We start from the raw sequence: 23732 nt of genomic DNA on the forward strand, positions 1-23732 counted from the left end.
TTTGAATGTCGGTATTCGTTATATATTTATTACTTGGTTAAATGGTATCCAAATTATTATTATTATCGAATGCTTTAATATTATACAATTAAACTTGAATACACTATTTCAAAACCTAAAGGGAATATTTTTTTAGCCATGACCGCTCCCCTTCTGTCGGCCATTATGTTCGGCTATTTTCGAAAGCAAAAATAAAAGAAAAGAAATCGCAACTTTAATACATGACCTGTATTTGTTTATCGGTAACGAAATACTCACACGATGCTTACGAAATTAAATTAATTCATACCAGTATTAAATAGGATAAAAATAACAGATAATAATTGTAACAGTAATAATGATCATAATGTTTTTAATGTTATAAAATATTATTTTAAACGTAATTGAATTGTATTGAGGTCATATTATTGTAAAGTTGGTTAGACGTTAAAGCCAATAGAAGTACTTATGCACATATAAATTGTTATACCCTATATGTGTTCGAAAGCCAAAGATTTAATGACATTAACACGTTTATTTCCATGATAATCAAATTGAGCGAAAAACGCAAGAATTCAGATAGTGGCGTTGGACGCTGGACGAAGATTTATCTATTGTTATCACGAACGTTCGCGGGGCCTTTAATAATTCCGTGGACAGGTCAACCTTGACACCAATCATCCAATGTTTACGTTTCATTAAAAGCTTTATGTTTCTTACCAATTTATTCTTGTTTATTGTTTCAGGTAAACAGTTCTGCTCACAACCATACATCTTTCCGCGAGTACGGTAAAGTTTCTTCACAAACGCTGAGTTATTTTGAGACTTTGATTTATAATATCCGCTTTTGAATTCTTACGGGGAATAGGTTATTTTGTTGCATCAACACGTGTATCATGCGCGCCGGGATTATTATTAAAAGTCATGTTGAATAGGCTCATCGTCTTCGGTATTCAAATATGTAGATATTATATTTTATATCTATTCTGTTAACACAACAAACGTTAGATAAATATTATGAATAAATTATATTTAAATAAGAATGTTTGTAGCAGTCGTAACCTTCAGACTATCTACATATAATTACTTACAAACATTATCTCACTATCTATTTGAATGCTCATGTGTTATTGTAAACAAGTTCATGAATAAGTTTTTTACTATATGACATTATCTTTAGGAATAAAAATAATTGATCCGATCTCTTGCTTACAATGTAACGTCAAGCTTATAATTTTTTTTTTTTTTTTTATTGCTTATATGTATGGACGAGCTCACAGCCCACCTGATGTTAAGTGGTTACTGGAGCCCATAGACATCTACAACGTAAATGCGCCACACACCTTGAGATATAGTTCTAAGGTCTCAGTATAGTCACAACGGCTGCCCCACCCTTCAAACCGAAACGCATTACTGCTTCACGGCAGAAATAGGCGGGGCGGTGGTACCTACCCGTGCGGACTCACAAGAGGTCCTACCACCAGTAATTACGCAAATTATAATTTTGCGGGTTTCATTTTTATTATACGATTAGTTAATATGATATACTCGTAAATCATTACTTCCATCATAATCATCCCATGAAGTTGGATGCTATCCCGCCCGGGTTGACTGATTTTCTGTGATGTCATAAATAATCCAGTTCTGGTTTGAACGTAGGATAATCATTATTTTAATGCAATTGACCTTGTGGTCTGTAGAAAATGTTTATTTATTTTCGTTGATTATACTTCGTAACCTTGAATTTTAATCTTATTGTAGTAACAATGTAACATATGTGGTTCCCCAATTACAAATTGTAAAAAACAGCGTTCAAATTCCACAAGTTAATTCACATTCAACTCTGATAAATGGTGTTTAGTCGAACGTGTGCGAACAGCGAGATCGGCAGAAGCCACGATGAGAATGAATTTCCCATGAGGTTTGTTCTATGTACAGAAACGTACCGTGGTTACTGACCTGATTACACTTACGACTCGTGATCGTCCATTTTAACTATTTAAATCTGACTGAATTCGTGACTTGCAAAAGTCAATGAGATTGATTTTCTCGATGTTTCTCGATCTAGTCAATGTGATGAATTTTGGGAATCGAATGAATGGCTTTATCTAGATGTCCTCATAAAGGTTATACCTTGAAAGGAATTTGTAGATCTTACCGAAAATATAGATAAGCTCGTAAGTCATGGTTCATTAAAAACACAATAAATATTAATAAGTGGAGAAGTCACTCATGATAATTGTATGCGTAAACGTAATGTCTGCATTAAAACGTGCATTGAATATTAAATTACGTTGATAGCTGACTCAGTAGATATTAAATGACTCAGTTTGTCTTCTCATCATTAAACAATTGTTTCAACTAAGCTAATAAAATGTGCAATTTCAAATAACGAATTCACGAATGATCAATATTTTGCACGAAAATAGCTGACTGTTTGACGTCAATAAAATTGACGCATACACGGTACGGCTTATAAATCTGGTACTGTGTTTCCCGTTACTGGGAAACTCATGAATGGAACTTAAATATTTTACTTCGTTTTATTGTCTGTTTCCACGAATCTGTACATGTTTGCTATCGTTAGTCTGTTACTTTATTTAATTCTATCCAAGTGAAATATGTTTTTTCTGTCCGCACTAATTGATCAACATAAATATTTTGTAAACAAGTAAGAACACTGTTTAAATCGTTTATTAATTATTTTTCTACCTCACTTTTTCTGTATGTTTTTTTTTTTGTGGTCACTCCTGAATAGCTGGTCTGAGTTTGTATAGGTCTCTGAGTGTATTTATTTTCAAGGCTATACAATGCTTGCCCAGCACGTTAATACAGAATAGACTTAAAACTCATTAACCGGCGCCTGATTATCTAGTTAAATGTAAAAACAAAGAAATATGTATATACATTAACACATTAACAGCGTAATGAGAAACCTGTATTTAGAATTCAATGGAATTGCGCCACAAATGTTTACCTTATTCATTCGCAGTGCATCATGTTCGCGTGACCAAGTGAATTCATTGTATGATCAAAACAAATCATAATGCAGTGTTTGTTATAAATCTTGATCAATAAACCTCTTGTGTCAGCCACCGTTTAATGTAACTTCGTTTTCCGTTATTTAAATGTTATAAGTTCATATATTCTGAGTGCCTACGGTGTAGGATTGTCTGGCTTTTATCCAAAACGTCTGCCAGACATCTCTAGAATTATTTTTACTTTCATTCTAAATCAAAGCGAAATATGTTGAATTAAAAAATGCTTCGTTCTTCATTTTCATACAGACGTTTATAGGTTTACGGTTCACAAAGGCATTTACTGTTGTTACTGCTCTGCAAAACGTGTTGTAAATGTTAATTGAAAATTGAAGAGATCAAGCTAGCTTAAAAATTACAATACTTTATCGCGTCGAATTTATAAACAATAAAGGTAAATAACGAATTCCTTGAAATAAAGTCATGTGATTTTATCTTAAATTAAAGATAATAAAAAAATTTGTTGAATTAGATAAGTTATCATTGAACATGCTGTTTGTTTTTATTATCTAAAGAAATGCAGATTAAATCAATTACTTTAATATTATTTATCGTACGTTCCCTCATTATCATATCGCTATCAGACAAGTTATAATGCCCTGTGATTTAGAATTAGGTCATCGTCAAAAGTATTAGACTGTCGATTTCCGTTTAAATTAGCTATTTCCTATATTATATCACAAATCACGTCAACTCAGATGTTTTATTTAAAAACACAAATTCTATTAAATCAATGTTCATGGTCAACTAAAAATAAAATAATCTACATGTTATCAACGACAAAATTGTTGTTGACGATAATATAAAAAAACCAAATATGGTATAAATTGATTATAATTGACGTTTGTGGTATGCTAAAGAAGTTGATAATCGTGTAATGAATATGCGCACAATGCGAGACGGACATCTCCGGGCGCGCCTCGATCTTGGTCAAGGCGAGGCTGTCGACCGTGGAATCACGCCAAACCTGCCCACTGTAATGAACGCCGTTTGTCATATTTTTTATTGGAAACAATGAGCGGATAATAATATTTAATGAACGGTGACGTCGTCTGTGTAATCTCTTGCAAAGGTAATTTGACTGTAGAGATAAATCTTCCTTGTCGGCGGAGCGTAACGTTGACACGTACAACTATCCGATATGAGAGGTCACGACTCACGGTCCTCTTACAGGCGGAAATTTTCCGAACAGAGACAGTTTCGCTGCAGCGACTTCGAATTTTGTTAGATTGCAGAGAAATTTAAAAATGTCTCATTTTGTTTTCAACAAAACTGTTTTATTTTGTAATACTTGTGTTGGTATACCAGCACACGAGGAATGTAATGTAAATTAAGAAAAGTAGCGCGGTTTCGTTAATGTCTTGGCTATGTTCCAAACTTGAAAGTATGGTCATGCAATTTCAAGGGCGAAACGTACATTATATTAGTACTTAAAATGTGTTAAACGATTTCAAAGTCAAATCACGTAGTAATTTTGAGAATAAAGTTTCTGTTTCATTTCGATAATAATAATCAAAACACGCACATAAAAGCTTTAGAAGTTCAAACATCAAAATCACTTTGATTTTATTTTATGGAATGATTTATTGCTGTCAAATTACTATTTGAATCCGTTATAAAGTCGTCTACTTGCGTAAAGGCGTCAAACGATTACTATTTGTTTGAAAATTTACTACTAACAGAATTTGCTGGCCGCTATCCATAAAATGAGGCATCATAAATTATATTCCCCAATTTCCGAGCATCGTAACACGAACGAAAACAAACCGTAAAAGCGTGATTCACGCATTCGTAAATGCGCAGATTGTTGCTTGGAAACACAGAAGATCGATTTGTAACCGATCTATCAAGTCAAATACAATGATAAAAGCTAATTGTTTTTTGCAATAAATGAGATGATTTTTATTTTTATTGAAACTACTGCTATCCAGTTTGAAGCGGTTTTTAACTTAGGTATCTGCAATCGTGCTCTGATTCTCAACTAAAATATTTATGGAGAAGAATGAAGAATTTTTTGAACTCAAATCGTTAACGCTATCTCCATTGTTTTATTTTTGAACTTCGAAATTCTATAAATAAGTACTTTTCTATTGGAAAACCTGTAGTTTGGACGTGCGCCAACATTCATGTACGAGTAATCGTATTCCAAGTGGTCGTATCAACTAAATGTTGATTGATGGTTTCCCTTCTCTGTAAACGACCGGATCGACCTTTGCCGTAGCAGTTAACTTGAATATAAATGTTATAACAATTTTCGCCCAATCGAGTACTTTGGACTTTATTACAAAACGAAAAAAGAACATTGAAGCCGGATGATAGGATGGGATGATGGACGATGGACGTAAACTTATATAGTTTTGTATTTAAATAATTTTCTCATTATTCCTATATAGTATTTACTTCGGTTTTCGTGAGTTGAAAACACAATTAAAACTACTTTACGGCTTAACGACTAACCGTGGTACGTGAGTGACCTTGAAAACTGTAAAGGATTGGAAAATTTTCAGAAATAATATAAATGGGAGATTAAAGCGTAAAAATAGTCTTAATCATCTTACTTAAATTGATTGGAATTGACATTTAAATGACAATTTCACCCTTGCGATCGTGGATTTTGTATGGCGTTGAATATTAAGTAAATCCATCGGCTATCGATATTAGAATCAGAGTAACCTGTTCTAAATTTAATTACCGTGTCCATGATAATATTATATTTAACGAATCAAACATTTATTCGTGCTGTTTTATCTTTTAAGTTTTATTAATATTCGTCCATAAAGTTCGAGGGAATTTCCAACAATTTCCACAATATGTTATATGCTTTAATTATGTCATATTGTTTGGTACGAAAACTTGGATAAAATAGTACAATACGCGTGGCTACAAATACACTATTAAAGCCATGTGGAAATTCTAACCTCTTACGCTCAGACTTCTCGCTTAGACACTATATGCTCTCTCTCGTCGAACTCGACAAAGAGTTCGCCGTGCAACCTAACCCATGAATCAGCTCGCTGAGTTTCTCGCCGGATCTTCTCAGCGGGTCGCGATTCCGATCCGGTAGTAGATTCATTCGCGAAGCTACTCTTGAGCTGTTAGGTCTCCTTCGGAGGCGCTCGGGTAGCTGTTAGCAAATCCCACCCCTCTTGGCTGAGCCTTTGCTCGCCCACCTGTCCTGGTGAAACTGGAAAGGCCTCCGGGCCATCAGTAATCCTTCATTCATAAAATAAAAATAAAAAAAACTATATGCTCAGTGTTAACACGTTGGAATAAGAATTTAAAACAAAAGTTATTATTCACTTTTATTACGTTTTAAATTTCATGTTACGACACTTGGGGTACTACCTGGTACTACTAAAACTTTTCACGTGCGGAACTTCAACTTTGTGAACTTTCAGGTCAATATTATACAGTTTTTTTCCCTTTTCTTGTAGATGTTACATTGCACCAGTCTTGTTTTATGATTATAATCAAACGTATTTTTTTGCAGAACAAATATGTAGTAGTAATCTGTGTTTAATTGTATGTTATAAATGAAAACTATAGTATAAAATATAGACAAAACTAAAATCAATAATTAAGCTTAGAGAGAACCAAATTAAATCGTGACTCGCGAGAGTGCTTCTGAATTGTGATGAATTTCAATTAATGAAATCTAAATCAAAAGGTGATCAGTCGCATTAGTCACGATCAGTTTTTAGGTATATAGAGAATTGTTTTCTATATTCTATTTAGTCGCACAAGGTAGGGCCCAAAGTAGTTTGATATCTAACAGATCTTGTAGGGATTTGAAGTTGTAATTTTGTTTTGAAACAGGCTGAGATCACTTTAGACTGAGGCTGAGACTTTATTTTGGGCAAAAGTCATAACTTACAAACAACATTTATTTTTATTGCATATATGTGTGAACGATCTCACAATCCACCTTTGTGTTAAGTAGTTGTCGGAGCTCATAGACGTGACTTCGTATATTCCGCAACATACCACGAGAGAGCCTGAAGAATTGATTGTATAGAATAAAAGCTGTCCCATCCTTCAAATTGGTAAGCATTACTGCTTCGTGGCATTCGTGGATTGTAGTAACTACCGGTGCGGACTCACAAGACGCGTAACCAACCAGTAATACAGTAACGTACAGATTATCCACTTCCAAACATTGTCTACAGCTCTTTTTCCAAGAACAAAATAGTACTATATAGTTCGGATCTTGGCAACTGCGCAATTTCGCCTACTCACATTAAGGATAACGTGTTTATTTTGTAACTTTCACAACTTTTGTGTTGATACAATTCTCTCTTTTGGTGAAAGGTCTTTTAGTACTCATTAAATTAATGATTTTATTAAGTTTTTTTAATGGTTCTGTTGAATAATTCACTCAGGTAACATTAAATGTAATGTAATTATTGTAATAAATTTAACTTAATATTCTGGTCCAGCGTGACCATTCACTACATAATTAATAAACAAATAATACCTTTCAATAGTTAATCTATTTGTAAATTACTGAATTACTTGATCGAAGGCACGTTCGAGTTAATTAACTTTTAAAACATTTTTTTTGTCCTTAGGTATCAAAAAAACTAAGCACTTTTAAAAGATTCCGAAATAATCTGATAGAACCTCGGCGTTGTGGAACTTCGAAAATTTCGCCCCTTGCTACGAGTTTGTACCGCCTTTAAAGGGGTATGCCGCGGGTGGGTACCGGGTAAACACCCCTCACTCCGGTTTGTGAATACCGCTTAAACTTCTCTACGTAATTGCTGTCTGGCTGCGAATAAACTTTGTATTACATTACCCGAGTTAATTTATAGTGTCTTCTTATTCATTGCCTAAAGTTAGTTTTGTTTTCCAAACGACCCGAGTTATGCCAACTAGTTGAAGTTTCGAACGCGTGTTTCATCAGAATCTCAGTAAAAACTTGTACGAACTATACTTATGATGTGTATTTTTGAAACAAGTTTCGTCGGGTTATCTAATTATGTATAATGTTTTGCCCAGTTTTGACTGTTTTGGCTCAAAACATGTTTACACTACTTATAATGACAGGGAATTTCGGAAAAGATCATGACCTTGACAATGCCTTTACACCTAACGCTTTAACACGCTTCCACTAACTTGACATGTATCTATTTATTTAACTACATATTTAACGGAAAATATAAACGTAGCTTTCGTTAACTTCAAGACATCCGATTGACTTGAAACTTTGCGCATGTCTCTAGGACCAACGATAATATAAAAATTGTATTATTTCGGCCTAATATTCTGAAAATATCGTTGGGATAACAGAATATTTTGTAATTTAATAATTAATAAAAATATAATGCTATGTGTGGGTTTGTTTATTAAGTTATACAATAATTTTTTTGTGATTACGTTATTACCAAAACAAGTACTTAATAAAGATAAATCTTTCAGTATCGATTATTATGGTGGTTATAGTCACGCTTCAAGCATCCATTATTCGAGTATTCGGTCACGAAATCGTGATTGCAAGTTTAAAACAGATCCATTAAACGTAGCGCCGTGGAGACGACCAATTGTGTCTCTTTCGTACACAGACGAAAGTTCACAACTGTGTCAGCTCACTAATTGACTATGAACTTTACTATTAAGAGGTTAAGTGGGCAGAAGTTTATCGGGGACGAGCCTTTTAGTCACAACAATATGAGGAATCTATAACTAACAAAATAATATACTCGTACTATGTATATAATAGCTTAAGATAAAATCAAAGTAGTAAAAAAATATTCGATACATAACGAATTGTAGCTTAATTGAGCAATCGCGCAGTGAATGCCAATAAATTTGATGAACTCGCCGCAGAGGTTATCATCTATGTTGTCGAGACACAAGCTTGTTGTGGCAGCTCTGCCAACGCACATTCCATGTCGAACGAAACACATTTATTATTAGACCCGCATGATAACGATAAACTAACGAGGTCAGACGAGAGCTCGCAAAAAATAGAAACGCTGCTTCACCGCGCGTGACTAAAGACTCGATGCAGGCAAGATGGCGTGCACATCCGTCCCACTCAGACTACTGCAATCGCCTAAATTCTCCCGTTCTCTCAGATTCGGCTATGGATATTTTCATTTTTATTGCGAACCGACTAGTTTTTACATAGTTTTTTGTCGTTTAATTTCACGAATTACGTGATGGTAGTTCCGAGATTTGAGATTGCGACCGACTTTTTTTTTGGAGTTTCATTACGTAATACGACAGATTAGGCATTGAGATATACTTTCATGCAGTTAGTATTTAAAGTTGAAATATTAAAAGAGTATCGATTCTTAAGGTTCGCTTATTTAGATATTATTAATGTAATAGTTGTCATCATTCTATAAATTTAAATAAAAGAACATAAAAACATCTACCGTTATATCGTCATCGGATTTAAATAAAATTTTAATGGATCTTAGAGCAGAAAAATAAATTAAAAATCGTAATTGCAATTTTATTATAAGAAATCGGCATCTAAAAATAAACTAATTTTTATTAAGCTATCTTTTTTTAAATATTTTTTACATTTAATTTTTTTGTAAGCTATTTTGTAGTAACCTTATTTTTGCAGGTAAATATTATATGTTATAGGTTTCACTGCGGTTGCTACTACGTTCATGGTTTATTCGTGATTTTGTATTTATCTGAGTATATTTTAATACTGTAAACTACCAAAAATTCATGGGATAATTTAGAGTTTTAACAAAGCTCTTTATTTAGACCTTTTGTTAGCTAGCATAGGAATTACGCTCCAAACACTTTAAAATTAAAACTGTGTATAGTTTATTTATTGCATTTGACATCATTAATGTATTCTACAAAAGATTACATTTTTATAGAGTGGGTTTTAATCTGGAGTTTCTGATGATGTGATTTATACATTTTATTTTAAATTGATAACTACAAACAATGAACCTCAACGTTTATTTAACACCAACATTTAAAATATAAGCGCTGATGACTGTGAAAACGCATTATCATTAATAACCGTTAAAAGGGTTTGCAAATCAATCAATAATTCAATAGCACTCGTGGAATGTTGCACAAATAAAAAAGCACGTGGTGTGCAGCCGAAACGTTCCGCTCCGTTTAACGGGCGTACGTTGTGTTGCCAGGCGGACGCGCGGACACGTGATGTTTCTGAGCGAGCCCAATTCAAAATGGCCGCCAACGCCAGTGCCGCCATTCGCTTTCCCACGTCGCGTACCACCACTTCGCACGCTTCATTCTTGTTTCTTTTCTAGTAATCAATGCAATATATATAGAATTCTGTTACATAGTTATTGTTTACGAACTAATATAAAGTATTGAATGTGAAAATAATATGTTGCAAATATTGTTGTGGCCACTAAATGTGTCACATGTCAGAATAAATTTTAGATCATTACAGTGATTGTTAAAAATTTCATGGGGCTCCCAAATATATATTTTTCTCTTCAGTGCAATTTACAATAAACTTACAATATAATAATACAAATAAATTTACATAAACTTATGGGCCTACTAGTCTTTTCGGTGTATGTTAATTTATATTATGAATTCAAAATAATTATTTAAAATTTTAAATAAGATACGCAAACGGATTCCTATAAGCGTTCCGCTCAAATATTGATAAAGCGGATAAAGCGCAAGCTTACTACAAAAAAGAGGTCGATGCCTTCTGCTTGTCATACTATAAAACACACAAGTATGTAGGTATTTATTAGATGTAAATTTCCATGGAATTTTATACAAGATATAGCTCTTTTTTTTAAATGTATTTTGATTTTTACGATTAAAGTTTTAAATTAAAAAGGTCTTATAAGCAACATAGGTAACTATGTCAACACAAAAGTTTTGGAATGATTTATAATATAGTAGTACATGAAAAATAAACAAGTAACGATGAAAAGAAACGAAAATGTAAACTCAGAAGTATTATCAAAACAATGCTATTAATTATTTAAAGCTAACGGATCCAACAGTTGTCTTGTTACTTTATATTAATACTGGATAAGTACACCTTGATACTGGAAAGTGCACATAGCACACATGAGTTTAACAACGTATTTTTCTTCTTTTTTCCCTCATCCCATCACACTATATGGGTTCAACGCAGTATGTCTTGTTAGCATGCTGCATACGGATTTGGCATAAATTTTACGACCTGACGTCAACCCTCCTTGAGTTAATTCTCCATAATTATATCCATTATAACTTGCCATAGGGAAGAACTTTTCTGTTCCTTCTTTTGGTGTTTCTTTTGTTTCATCCGTGTTTGGTTCTATGATTTATATTTTAACAATATAAACATTGCACTAGAATTTAGATTTTCAATACGAAAAGTATAAAAATATCAGATTTTATAAGCCTTTCTCTATTTTCATAATAATGTTAAATTAATGGATTTGACAACTACGTTATACCATACAAATTTCGAACTTTACTCGTGGGCTTAAAAAGATCTTTCAGAAAAAAGCTTTTTCTTAATATTTGTGAATACAACGAATAATCAGCGAAATCGATCGATTCGAAAAAAAAAAGAAGATTTTACTAGTGGTAGGACTAATATAAGTCCGCACCGTCCTACTATTTCTACCGCGAAGTGGTCATGCGATCCGGTTTGAAGGGACAGCCGAAGGAAAGATTATTGTTGACCTGGAGGCCTGTCCAGTTTTTCCCGGACAGGTGGGCGAGCAAAGGCTCAGCTAGGAGTGGATTTGCTAACAGTTGCCTGAATATACACATTGTGATGTATAGACATGGGCTCGGTTAAGCACCGGTAAGACCAGGTGGCTCGTTCAGCTCGTCCACCCATCTATTCAATAAATAAAAATATTGTAGAAAATACACTTTTGCCAGCACATATTAATATTAAAAGCGGTTCATTTATGGAAAAAATAGCTCCGTGTTTTGTTGAGGATGTGTGTCATGGCTGAAGTCTGTGCGTGAGTAATGCGACTACCATCTAATACATATTCAGAAGACGGCGAACCACGATCATACATGATCGCCATTGGCCCGGGAACTAGCAGAATACAAATGCAAAATTTACGGCGAAACCAATTTCGATTTTCGTTTCCTGTATTAATTCTGCAGGAAGCCATTAAATTCACACCTTACCGAATTTTACTATTTTGAAATTGACGTTATTAAATACACTGAGTGAAAATAATTCTTATCCACCACATAAAGCACAAGTTTTTGTTACATCAACTTTGCCATTATGTGACATTAATATTTAATTTGTTTGTACTCGCTTAATCAGTCTGTTTAGCGTTGACCTAATTTGTGTTGATAAGAGTTATCGACTCACAACAAGTTTGAAGTTCTAGTTGTGCAATTTTGTTATCACTTAGTAGTTAACGTTCGATAGATAAGTTATAGCTTGAGTGTTGATTTTTCAAGTTCGTCAACGTCCTTTGTTCTTGCTCAGAGTATTGTGATCACTTGTTCCACTGTCGTTGTCAGTTTGCCCTTGAGTAAATTTTCTTTATCAACATTTACGCGCATAACATTCACACTATGACGGTAGCTTGTTTGATATTTAAAACATTTGTAAGTTTATTAAACTTACTGTAATTTTCGAATAGTTCCACTGGTTTAACAGCGAAAATCAGCTTCAAACATGATCGATAGAAATAAAGCATGTTGTTAGCTAAGATCAGTCATATTAGTAGCTTTAGATTTAAAATTTCACAATAAGTTCTTAGTTGAAAGGTAAAATTTCAATAATATTAAGTGTCGTTAAAAACTTTCGAATAAAATTAATAAACATCTTAAATAATCTGTCAACGATTAATAATACGATTTTATTTAACGAGTAACAAGACAGAACTATTGATTCGGTCAAGGTGACCTTCTTGCGTCCACTCACATCGCAACTTAACGGCTCCCTATTCAATGTAAATTTTGTGAGACCTTGTTCACAACTTGTGAATTTCATTTCTAAACCGAGATCGAAACACAATTATAAATGGTTTCTACGGAACGTCCCACAAACATTGAACACTTGTCGTTTTTCGATTGCATCGCCACTAATATCTTTCAACAACAAAAGGAAGAGGAACACGTGCTGCGGGCCGCCATTTTGCAACGTAAATAGCAAGATGGCGTTGCGCCCCTGCTTGGCGAAAGTACTTGATAATTATAAGCGGCACGGCGTGCAGGCGAACTGAAACGGGAGGATCTACGACCAGGCCGGCACACGCAACGTTTGACTTGATTTATATCGCTCTCTTGTTTCCATTCGGTCGATTGTTCTCTCCTTTATGTGTTTCAGCCTCTCAGTTCTGGCATTGTTCGCGACGATCATGGGAATTGAACCCACTCGTGGGTATACGATGACCTTATTGTTCGATTTAATGCTATTGAAAAACCACTTTCGTTCAAGGTTCAAGTTCAAGAAATAACTAATAATTTCATATCTTTACAAAATTGTAAACGGGGTATGGTTGATCGTAAAAAATATCACCAAAAAGTATTTTGTTTCATTCAGACTTTTTCCCCTCTGAAATTCAAATATGATGCCGGTGACGCAAATTGTACATAAAACTATTATTCAAACATCAACCGCTCCGATAATATAAACATACATTTTCTATACACCTTGAGCCATTTCCATTTATCTTCTGGATGTATTTCAATACGACAATTTATATGCAGCCTTTACGTAAAAGCGTGGTAGGTATGTGACATGAAAAATTTAGTTTTTTATACACAATCATGTAAATTAGATGATTAAATTCGTAATAGTTTGGTTACATCCTGAATTAAAATACGAATTTAACCGTGTCAACAACGGTTTTAGATTTATTTATGCGCAGAAACTTAACAAGTTTTCAAATTCGTTTTCAAACAAAATCTAATCAAAAATGTGCGCATGCATAATAATAATATTTAATGCAACAAATGTGATACGTTAGAATCAATTTAGAAGAAAATGATTTCAAGACGCAAAAATCAAGCTAAAACTGTTTAAATCGGATACAAAAACACATTTCGTAATTTATTATTAGTCATAGAAAACCAAAAATCTAGACGGAATTTTAAACAGTTTATTATTCCATTTAAATATTCATGTCGACCTCATTAACATACTAGGCGAACAAGTTGAAACAAAATGGTGACAATCCGGAATTTGAATATCTTGTTGTAAATAAGTTAATTCACATAAAATTCTGTCACCAATTCAAATTGTAATCCAGGGTCATTTTGTTGTTATTATTGCACAAATGAAATTTCGGTATTGGGCCGAGGGCAGTGAAGTAATCCATCTTAATTCGGAACTTCTGTTTTTGCACATCGCCCGTTTGCGGAATGACCTCGATGGCGTTACTTTTCAATCTGTATTCGCTTGTTAACGTTTAAGTGTTTTTTTTTCAATAGTGGATACTCTCGCCACGGTCGATGTGAAATCGATTAATGTTTTATTTCTAGTTTTTTATAAGTAAAAACACTTTAAATACTGCGTCCTCTCTGCGACTGCTTCCTAATTGTAACTATTGACCGTGAAATAGTTTTTGTACACATAGAACTGTACGTTCGAGACACTCACGTTTCTTTTTTATTCCCCAGATATCCCCAGAGTCTAGTTCTCTAGTTATATTCTTTCGAACATCCTTAAAGGAGCGACTTTTATAGTGTACAGTTTCTGATAGTTCTTAAAAACAATCGTTCTCTTTGTAACAGAAGCTAAATTACATTGACGTTGATGTCGTCGCGATTGCGTTTATTATGTCTTTAAAATATACATAAATATATTGTTGTCTGAAACGTGACCTCCAAGATTTATAATTAATCATGCCCCGTCCGTACGTACAAGTTAGTTACACTGGCGATAAGTCGGTGCATTGAACGGGCCAGGCTGATAATGTTTTCGTTCGCGTAATTCGATTGTATTACAGTTGCTATTGTTATCGCAATGTCTTATTCTTTTAATTACCGTAATTTTATATTCATTAGATTCATTATGAAACCGCTCATTGAAGTTTTAAAATTAGTACTAAGATATCTATAAATATTCTTTTATCATAATTATCAAACAACGTTTGTTACCGTTAACCTATTTTAGTAACAGCGCCACATGCCAATTCAATTGACCCCATTCTTCAAATTATTTCTGCGTAAACTCTTATATCGAGTTTGTGAAAACACATCTATTTTAAGGCTATAAAGTCGCAAACTGCTCCGACTTATTATTTGTTTGCTTTAAAGCGTGAACGTTTGCCAAGTGTATACTTGTATACAATATTCGACGTTACTCAGTCTGATTTACTGTAAACAAAGAGAGAGAGAGAAAGGCGTATGATGAAAGATATAAAGATCTTTCCGATTCATTACAACATTCGTAATACAAAATGTAAATATTTATAGCAACGCTTGTACATTCCAGCAACCGAGTCCGATTATGTTTGTTCTCGTAATATGAGATTTTAACATGAGTGGCGGACCATATGGGACTTGTGTCGTGTTTAATTGCACATATAAATTCAACAAGCTCCATCCGGTCAGACGAGAACTTTACTGACTGGACTGGATCTGAGACACGTCCGTTAACTATCTCTAGCAAGAACCAGATCTTGAACACTCCTTATCTCATTTAGAAAGCAAAGTGCATGTAACTACATTTTGATAGAGAGAAAAAGCGTTCTCTATCGCTTGTAGTTACTAGACGGATTTCGAATATCGTTTTCTATCTAACGTTCCACATTCATCAGATAAATGGAAAACCAAACAATATGCTCTGGGTACGTATAACTATCTAATCAGTTGAAACGTTTGTCGTGTTAAATATTTTCGGAGATCTACATACAACGCTCTTATCTATGACAAGAATATCGAATTACTCAGTATAATTAATTGTTCCATGTTGCTCTAGCGCCAACAGTTAAGGCGAAAACACATTTGTGTCGGTCTTATTAGCAAAACATGTCGGCACTCCTATATCATTAAGATTAATGTATTCGCTCTGAAATCGGTCTGCAAACGAAGTATATATCGGGCAATGAACGCGATTCAGTCCCCATTTCTCACGTTGAGACCAGTGCTAAGACTGGTTCATCAAGATGCCGCACAAGGCGATGATGCGGTGCCATAAAGGGTAAAACGGCATGTGTTTTTGTACTCTCCCAGACATTCTGACAAAGATTGCCTTAGAACGACGTATACGAGGTTCTGAATTACCGATTTGCTTAAAATGTTAAGGGAAGAATGCTTTGTATTTGATATTATCCTAATGTATTTGTATTTTTCAAATTAGATGAACCCCGCGATTTTACTGCCTTGGAAACCTTAAAGAAAAGTAGTTATCATTGCTTATGGAAATTGGCTACGTCAGAGGTACAGCTAAGAATCCACTGCCTTGAAACTACACTGAAGAAGAAACATTGTTTATTAAAATGACACCATAAAGGTGGAGCCTTGGTCTAAACATTATGTAAACAAAATATATGTATTATACTATAGAATAGTAGTACGATATAATGACCTACAGATAATATAATTATTAACAATCTGTTATAAAACAATAATTAATTCATAAATACCATTTTTGTTGTTCACCTGGGCGCCCTATAGTTTATTTCACAAAACAGCCGTTGGCATGCCTCAACCGATACTAATGTTTTAATAACAGTTCTGTACAATTATCAGGATTAGTATTGTAATTGAGGTAAGAAACAACGCAATCTGCTATGATCGAAGACGAACAAAAAGGTAGCGAGATTATTCAGGCCATAAATATGCATTTGCCTCACTACGGCATCGACAAGCTATTATGCTAAATAGCAAACAGCGTCGATTTGCCATTAACAGATAAATGTTTTCTATTGCATAACTCACAAACAGGTTCCAATAAAATGCCAGACGTCTCATACCATACGAGTAATATACACAGCTGTTTCTCACTTTACACCTACCTGACAATTACTGACATGTTTTTCTCGACGAATTGATTGCATGTTTCATTCCTAATATAGAAGCCGCCGTCTTTTGCACGATGTTATAGAAATAATTAAACCACTGTCTTTTGGTCACTCAAAAACAGGTCATTAATCAGAATATTCGACATACAAAGTTCTTTGTTGGGATAGTAATAACGAGGTTTAGGTCGATTTTGTCGTTTTTAGGAATCGACACGGTACAAAAAAAAAGAGGATCGTTTCAGTACGACCACACGGACGGGTTTATATTTAGAGCGGGGAACAAAGGTAATGAGGGGTAGTGGAGAAAATAGGATTACAAATCCATTAGTCGTGGACGCATATGAGTTGAAAGGTTAGTGAACCGGCAGCTGGGACGGTCGACTCAACTCAACTCATGCGGGCGAACAGAAACGTGTACGACGTGTCCGCTTGCCGCTCCGGTGAGCACACGAGGTCATACAGTACGATAACGATAAATTTACTGCGGACTAGCACCTTGCACTGTCTATTTCAATGGTACCAGACCACCTGGTGTTAAGCCTCTGCTGCCACAAGAATTGGAACGCGTGCTTACTTCGCGTCTGGCATAGGCCGGTGCTAACAATTTATGTGATCTCACAACATGCCCAATCGTACCGTGGATAAATAATTAAGCACATTTACAGATTTTGGTAGTTTTTTTTTTTAATAATTCTGTTCCTTTAACGTGATAGTCGTTCGTGAACAAAATAACTGTGAAATAAATTTACTGCCGACTAGCACCTTGCACTGTCTATTTCAATGGTACCAGACCACCTGGTGTTAAGCCACTGCTTTAGCTCAAAGTACCACCTTGAGTCGAAGTCTCATTTTCACTCACAAGAATTGGAACGCATGATAACTTCGCGTCTGACATAGGCTGGTGCTATTAACTTATGCGATCTCACAACATGCCCAATCGTACCGTGGATAATTACACACATTTACAGAGTAGTTGTTCATGAACAAAATTACTGTGAAGGACAGTTAGAAAAATAGTAAGTTCATGACGACTAAGTACGCGGAACGTCTTGTCTATTAGGCGACGGACGTTTCGAATTAGGAGACAACAAATATGACACTGATAAATCGCTTCGTGTAGAATTCTGTACCATTCGGTATGTTAATTAGACGCTTTAATAGAACCAAATATCTTAAATTAAATATTCGCTAAAATGTATATAAAGCTTAAATATTATGTCTATTTAAATCATAAGATCATCAAGAGCATGCAAACTCATTTTTAAATCGAACATGTTAAATTTAGGATTTAACCTTGATTGAGATCATCTGGTACATAATATTATAAACATGTCAACCGTGTTTCAATATATTACACAAGGATAAAATTTTAATCTTGAAACCTATTAAAATGTATTAAATAAAATCATGATCATTATTGATTTTCATAAAATTTTGTTGTCACGTTATGCTAAATATAAACGTTGATAATTTAATTTATGGTTATTTAATAGGGGTCCTTGAATCAGCTCAAAAATAAATTATTTTCTGACCACATATTAGCATTTCTAATAACAGCTACATCTATCTCGGAGTGCGGCAAGTTTTATTGAAATAAAACTATACAACGAGTTTTATAAACTAAAAGAAGGTTATTTGTTTCGCATACCTTCTACTTGCCGAAACAGGTTACCGCAACCGGTCGCCGTCTGCTATTCTTAACAGGCATATAAATATTCTCTGAATTTTTACGTGACCTTTGTGTATGAACTTTAAGTAGGATTTATTGTTATGCTATGTTCTAAATTATTATTAAGACGGTATTTTAACACGCTCAATGGTCATTTTTCTAAACTAAAATAGTCTATATTAATATAAACATGTTTTTATTTCGTAGTGAGATTTGTACTCTACGTAAGCGTATGTTTATTTATTATTTGCCACACATTTGTGGTCGATAAACTCATGAATATTGTTAAAATTGGTTTTTCTTTTTGTTTCAGGATCATCACCGGAACGAGACCCGGCTGAAATTAGCCAAAAAGGTACCTAATTCAATATTTTACATAATTTATGTAAACATTACTTGTTTTATCATTCATACATTTATTCATTATTTTTATGTTGAACAAGGATTTGAATTTGGTTGTGAAATTATACTAACAAATCGAAGGAGCGCTGCTGTCATTCAAACGTTTTGTTTTTCATAATGCATAATATTATCAAGGAAATAGGTACCATACACATAGAGAACAAGTATGGAAATGTTACTTTTTAAATTTTAAAAAGCAGTCGTAAATACTTTCTGTTTTGTAATTTGTAACTGTAAAAGTAAATTGCAGTAACGATAACTTTGTAATGTCCCAATGCGGTCATAAAATATGGCATAATAATACTTGATTAACGATTGCAATTGATTGGCTAGATATCTGGTTTAAAGATCTCAAATATATTATTAATATTATTAAATCATTTATGCGGAATACTAACGACCTTATTTTTAGTTATTTTTTTATTTATTTTTATTGCTTAGATGGGTGGACGAGCCCACAGCCCACCTGGTGTTAAGTGGTTACTGGAGCCCATAGACATCTACAACGTAAATGCGCCACCCACTTTGAGATACAAGTTCTAAAGTCTCACTATAGTTACAACGGCTGCCCCACCCTTCAAACCGAAACGCAATAACTGCTTCACGGCAAAAATAGGCAGGGCGGTGGTACCTATCCGCGCGGACCCACAAGTGGTCCTACCACCAGTTAAGTTTGGTTTGGTGGTTCGACTATTGACAAAAGATAAATCACCTAAGGTCACAACGCATTAGCTGCTTATACATTTCGATTGTATACTTGCCCTAACGGTTATTGTGAAACATATTTATACTGAAAAATCCAGATCACCTTCCTTAATTTCACATTCAAATCCGTAAGTCTGTTTGTTCAGTCCTCATCTGCGTATGCATCGATTTTATTTATACACAGCGGTCGAGTTTTGAAAGCCAGAGGTCGTAGCGGACGACAAATACATTTGTTATTATCATTTCACGATCTAAATTTCAATTAACTACCCGAGTAACGGGGTCACGTCGTTTTCGATGGATGTTTTCTACATAATTCTTTATTCGTGCGTCCGTTTCGGTTATGTTAATTTAGCTATTATTATGTACTGTGCAACGGTTTGTGACTAATTCGTATGTGCGCTGTTCTTGTTCGTGTCGTGAATTATATTTACAGAAAAATACTTTGGATCGTTGAAGTTTAACGTGTTGTGTCGTTCGTTGACCAAATATCCATAATTCTTGTTGGTTTGATACTCTTACATTAATGTGGTACTTACATGTTATCTGTCTGTTGATGCTTCTTACATCAGTTATCTGGTTTTGTATACACTAGCTTTCAGAGGTAACTTGACAAATTACATGGCTCAGTTGTATTTTTTCCTCACACTTGAAGTTAATTCTCAGATATTATTATTTAACCTAAGCTCCAAGATATATTTGTTTATCATGCAGCTGACCTTTTTCATTGAACTCTTATAAGTACATACAATCGACGAGACTGTTCAATGGACAATAATTGCCTGCACTTTCGTTTAGTAGTATTATTTAATGCTTGCAAAACGTGTTTTCGTTTATAACTTTTAATTATTAAAATACATATATGTGAAATTACAATTATACTAAAATGGCTTGTTACCGGTCTATACCGGTCAAGTTTTTTTTCTCAGAAATAATAATTACAAAACTCGCTCTACAAACAAACGAATATATTTTCGAGGTAATTGCGTACTGGTATCTGTGCGTCATCTTATAATCATTTATAAAGATTTTACACGTAGGTATAATTAACTGAATGAATATTCAAAACGCTCCTCATGCGAATCATTTATGGGCCTTGGTTTGGCATCTTGATTTTTTACTAAACGCATGCGACTGGTTAACATTTTTATTGGAATTAAAATAATAGTTCTAATCTGAGTATGTGGATGTTTAGTTTATAAGATCCTACTAAAATAAAAATAGGCAAGTCGTTATTTTACTAAAATGAACACATAAAATTCAAGGATATTTACTAATTAAGTCATAAAATTAATCTATAACTCGAATTTAGTGCGATACAATAGTTTTAAAATCATGATGAAACCCACTCAAGGTGCCCTCAAATTCCGGTAATGAGCGCGACTAAATGTTGCGACTACGTACATAGAAATACCAAAGTATAGCTGCAGATATTAACGCTAATTGCGCTTTGCATTGGCTATTAAATACCAAGTCCAACAATAAAGCCGTAGTAGTAATCTTGACATTACAACACACTTATGAAACTTTCTATTTCGCACGTCACTAGCTCTGGCGGGCGTGCTGTTTATTAGCGCGTATTGACAGCCGACACAAAAGTATTCAGAACTACGAACAATGTCCAGAAGAGGTCAGACGAACAAACCGAACCAGTATTTCGTTTGTGAACAACCAAGAAAGTGGCCGGTGAAAGTACCCGTTCAAATCGTTCGACTGATTTATTAAATGTTTCATAACTCTATTCGTAACGAAACCGGTTCTTTTTGTGCTTATATGGCTACGTTTTTAACGTTATAAAATAGCCGGCTAATAACAATGACGATAATGTATGGGGATTTGAAAGCGAACCTGCCCCTTTTGTTACTCCAGCCACCCGGGTGAGGACCCCGGCATATTATGTTGTTAAATAGATTCGGGGCATCTCTCCTTTCAAAAGGTTACAGTTATTCTTCACTACCTGTACGTTGCTTTGGATGGAATCGCCTTCTAAATTTTTTCCTAAGTCAAGCTTTAAGATTTGTTTTTTGTCACTGATAAATCGTTATCTATGGGCATCTTTTATTAGGGAAGGAAAAACTAAAAAGATGAATGTTTATTATGGCTTCTTTTTTTCGTTTGTATATTCACTCGGTTCCTATTCAATCTAGTTAAAAATTTGTGTAGCTGTGTTGTTGGCACTAAGGGTGGGTTTTTGGACAAATAAATGTATTTTATAATCGAAGTCGTAGTGTTGCGTAGTTGGGCTTCCCAGGAATAAAATTTATATTTTATAATTTACTCGGCTTGAAATCTTACGCAGAGTCCATACAATCGCAAACATTAATATTGTGGGGTCATGCGCGGTCAAGACATCGAATTTTTTCATCATTATCTTCTTGAAAATAAATTTGTTTTACGATAAAGAGATAATATGAATACCATAATTACCGGAAGGCAGGGTCCTCGCTTCGTCATAAGCAGACTTGTTGGTATTACCTATTTTAATGGACTGACTCGGTGGTGTACTAGTTAGAACCTGTTACTGTTGCGCCGAGGGTCGTGGGTTCGATTCCCTCATAGTGCGATGAACAGGTTTGTTTGCTCAATAAATGTAATATAATATATAAACGTATGTAAGTATGTATGTCAGTCTGTACCCATAATACAGCGAATCCTAATTTGAGGCCGGATGACCGTGATTTATTCCCAGTTATTATTATTGTGATAGGCGTATTAATGACCCTGCAAATGAATGAAACTTCGGGTTGCTAGTGGCTAACATGCCGGACATACTTATGATCTCTGGATATTTATGCTTAAAATCTAAAGGGTTAAAGAGGGTTAAAGGACCTTGGCCGTTATCCAGAAATTTATTATAAACTAGCTGACCCGGCAGACTTCGTAGTGCTTCAGTCGATAAATAAAATACCTAAACTTTTGTATAAAGTAAACTTAAAACAAACAAAAGGAATCCTTCCGGAAAATTGTTATTTTTATTTAATTTCATATTTGTCTACCTTGTAAACCTTCTCTGAACTTCCACAAATAATTCAAGACCAAAATTAGCCAAATCGGTCCAGCCGTTCTCGAGTTTTAGCGAGACTAACGAACAGCAATTCATTTTTATATATAAAGATTCGTCAATAGCTTTACGTGAATATAATATTCCAGCTTTTCAATAAACAAGGTAATGACAGTACCCGTAGGTATGCCGTGTAAACATCTGCACGCGTCACCTGTGCTCTCTGCAATAACTAATATCATTAAATTTAATTTAGCCCGCATGCCTCGTGCAAATGTACTTTGCACACGCTTGCATTTATTATCCATGTGCTTATGGCGTGTTGGTAAATGAATGCATTCCCAATATAACGAAACTCGTTTTTTCTTTACGTGCAACATTCGACTTTCCAATTTATTTAATTAAATAGTACATTTTATTTCGAACCACGACACAAGGTGCGTTTCTTGAATTATAATTATATTGAAAATTGTTGTTGTTTGGACGCTAGTTAAAATAGCAAAAGTATTTTTCATTTTAATGTGATTCGTAACTTGACCGATATACCTAAATATGAAAGAAAAACAGATGGAACATAACTGAGTAAAGCTAAAACTAAAGCTAAAAGGATTAATCGGCGCAACCAACTTAAATTACATGAGTAGACAAACGAAACAAAAGAACATAATGTATAATATCAGACATGTGACTGAATAATGATCATATGATAATGTCTCGTTCTGAGTCGAATTGAATATTTAACGAGTAACATGAGGGGAAAACAAGCGCTCCGTGCGTCTGTGAACATACTTTATGTCAGTTAAAATTATTTTATTAGTTCCTGGCAGGCCGTGCAATTTAATTAAATCACATTAATTATTTTATCTTACCTCAAGCGTTTTACAAAGAGCAGTAAAAAGTAAGTTAAATAAAACCAAATTAGGACAAAACAACTCTCGGTAATCAAAAGAAAACAAAGTAGGTATTAATTTAATATGCCCGTTAAGCAGATACGTAATTCGTTTAACCTTTATTTCGCCTTCAATACT

General features: G+C 34.3%; 1 protein-coding gene across 3 annotated transcripts in view; it reads left to right on the top strand.

Moving 5' to 3' along the window:
• The window catches only part of LOC101737516 (lysine-specific demethylase 3A), a 158739-nt gene that overhangs the window by 99513 nt on the left and 35494 nt on the right, over positions 1-23732 (top strand). For all 3 annotated transcript variants that reach the window (XM_004932625.5, XM_038019501.2, XM_062675241.1), the window contains one exon: positions 18910-18951. In XM_004932625.5, the coding sequence (XP_004932682.2) occupies positions 18910-18951 (42 nt within the window). The remainder of the gene's footprint in view (positions 1-18909; positions 18952-23732) is intronic.

The sequence above is a fragment of the Bombyx mori genome, chromosome 23, assembly GCF_030269925.1.
Source record: "Bombyx mori chromosome 23, ASM3026992v2".
In the NCBI taxonomy this organism is placed as follows: Eukaryota; Metazoa; Arthropoda; class Insecta; order Lepidoptera; family Bombycidae; genus Bombyx; species Bombyx mori.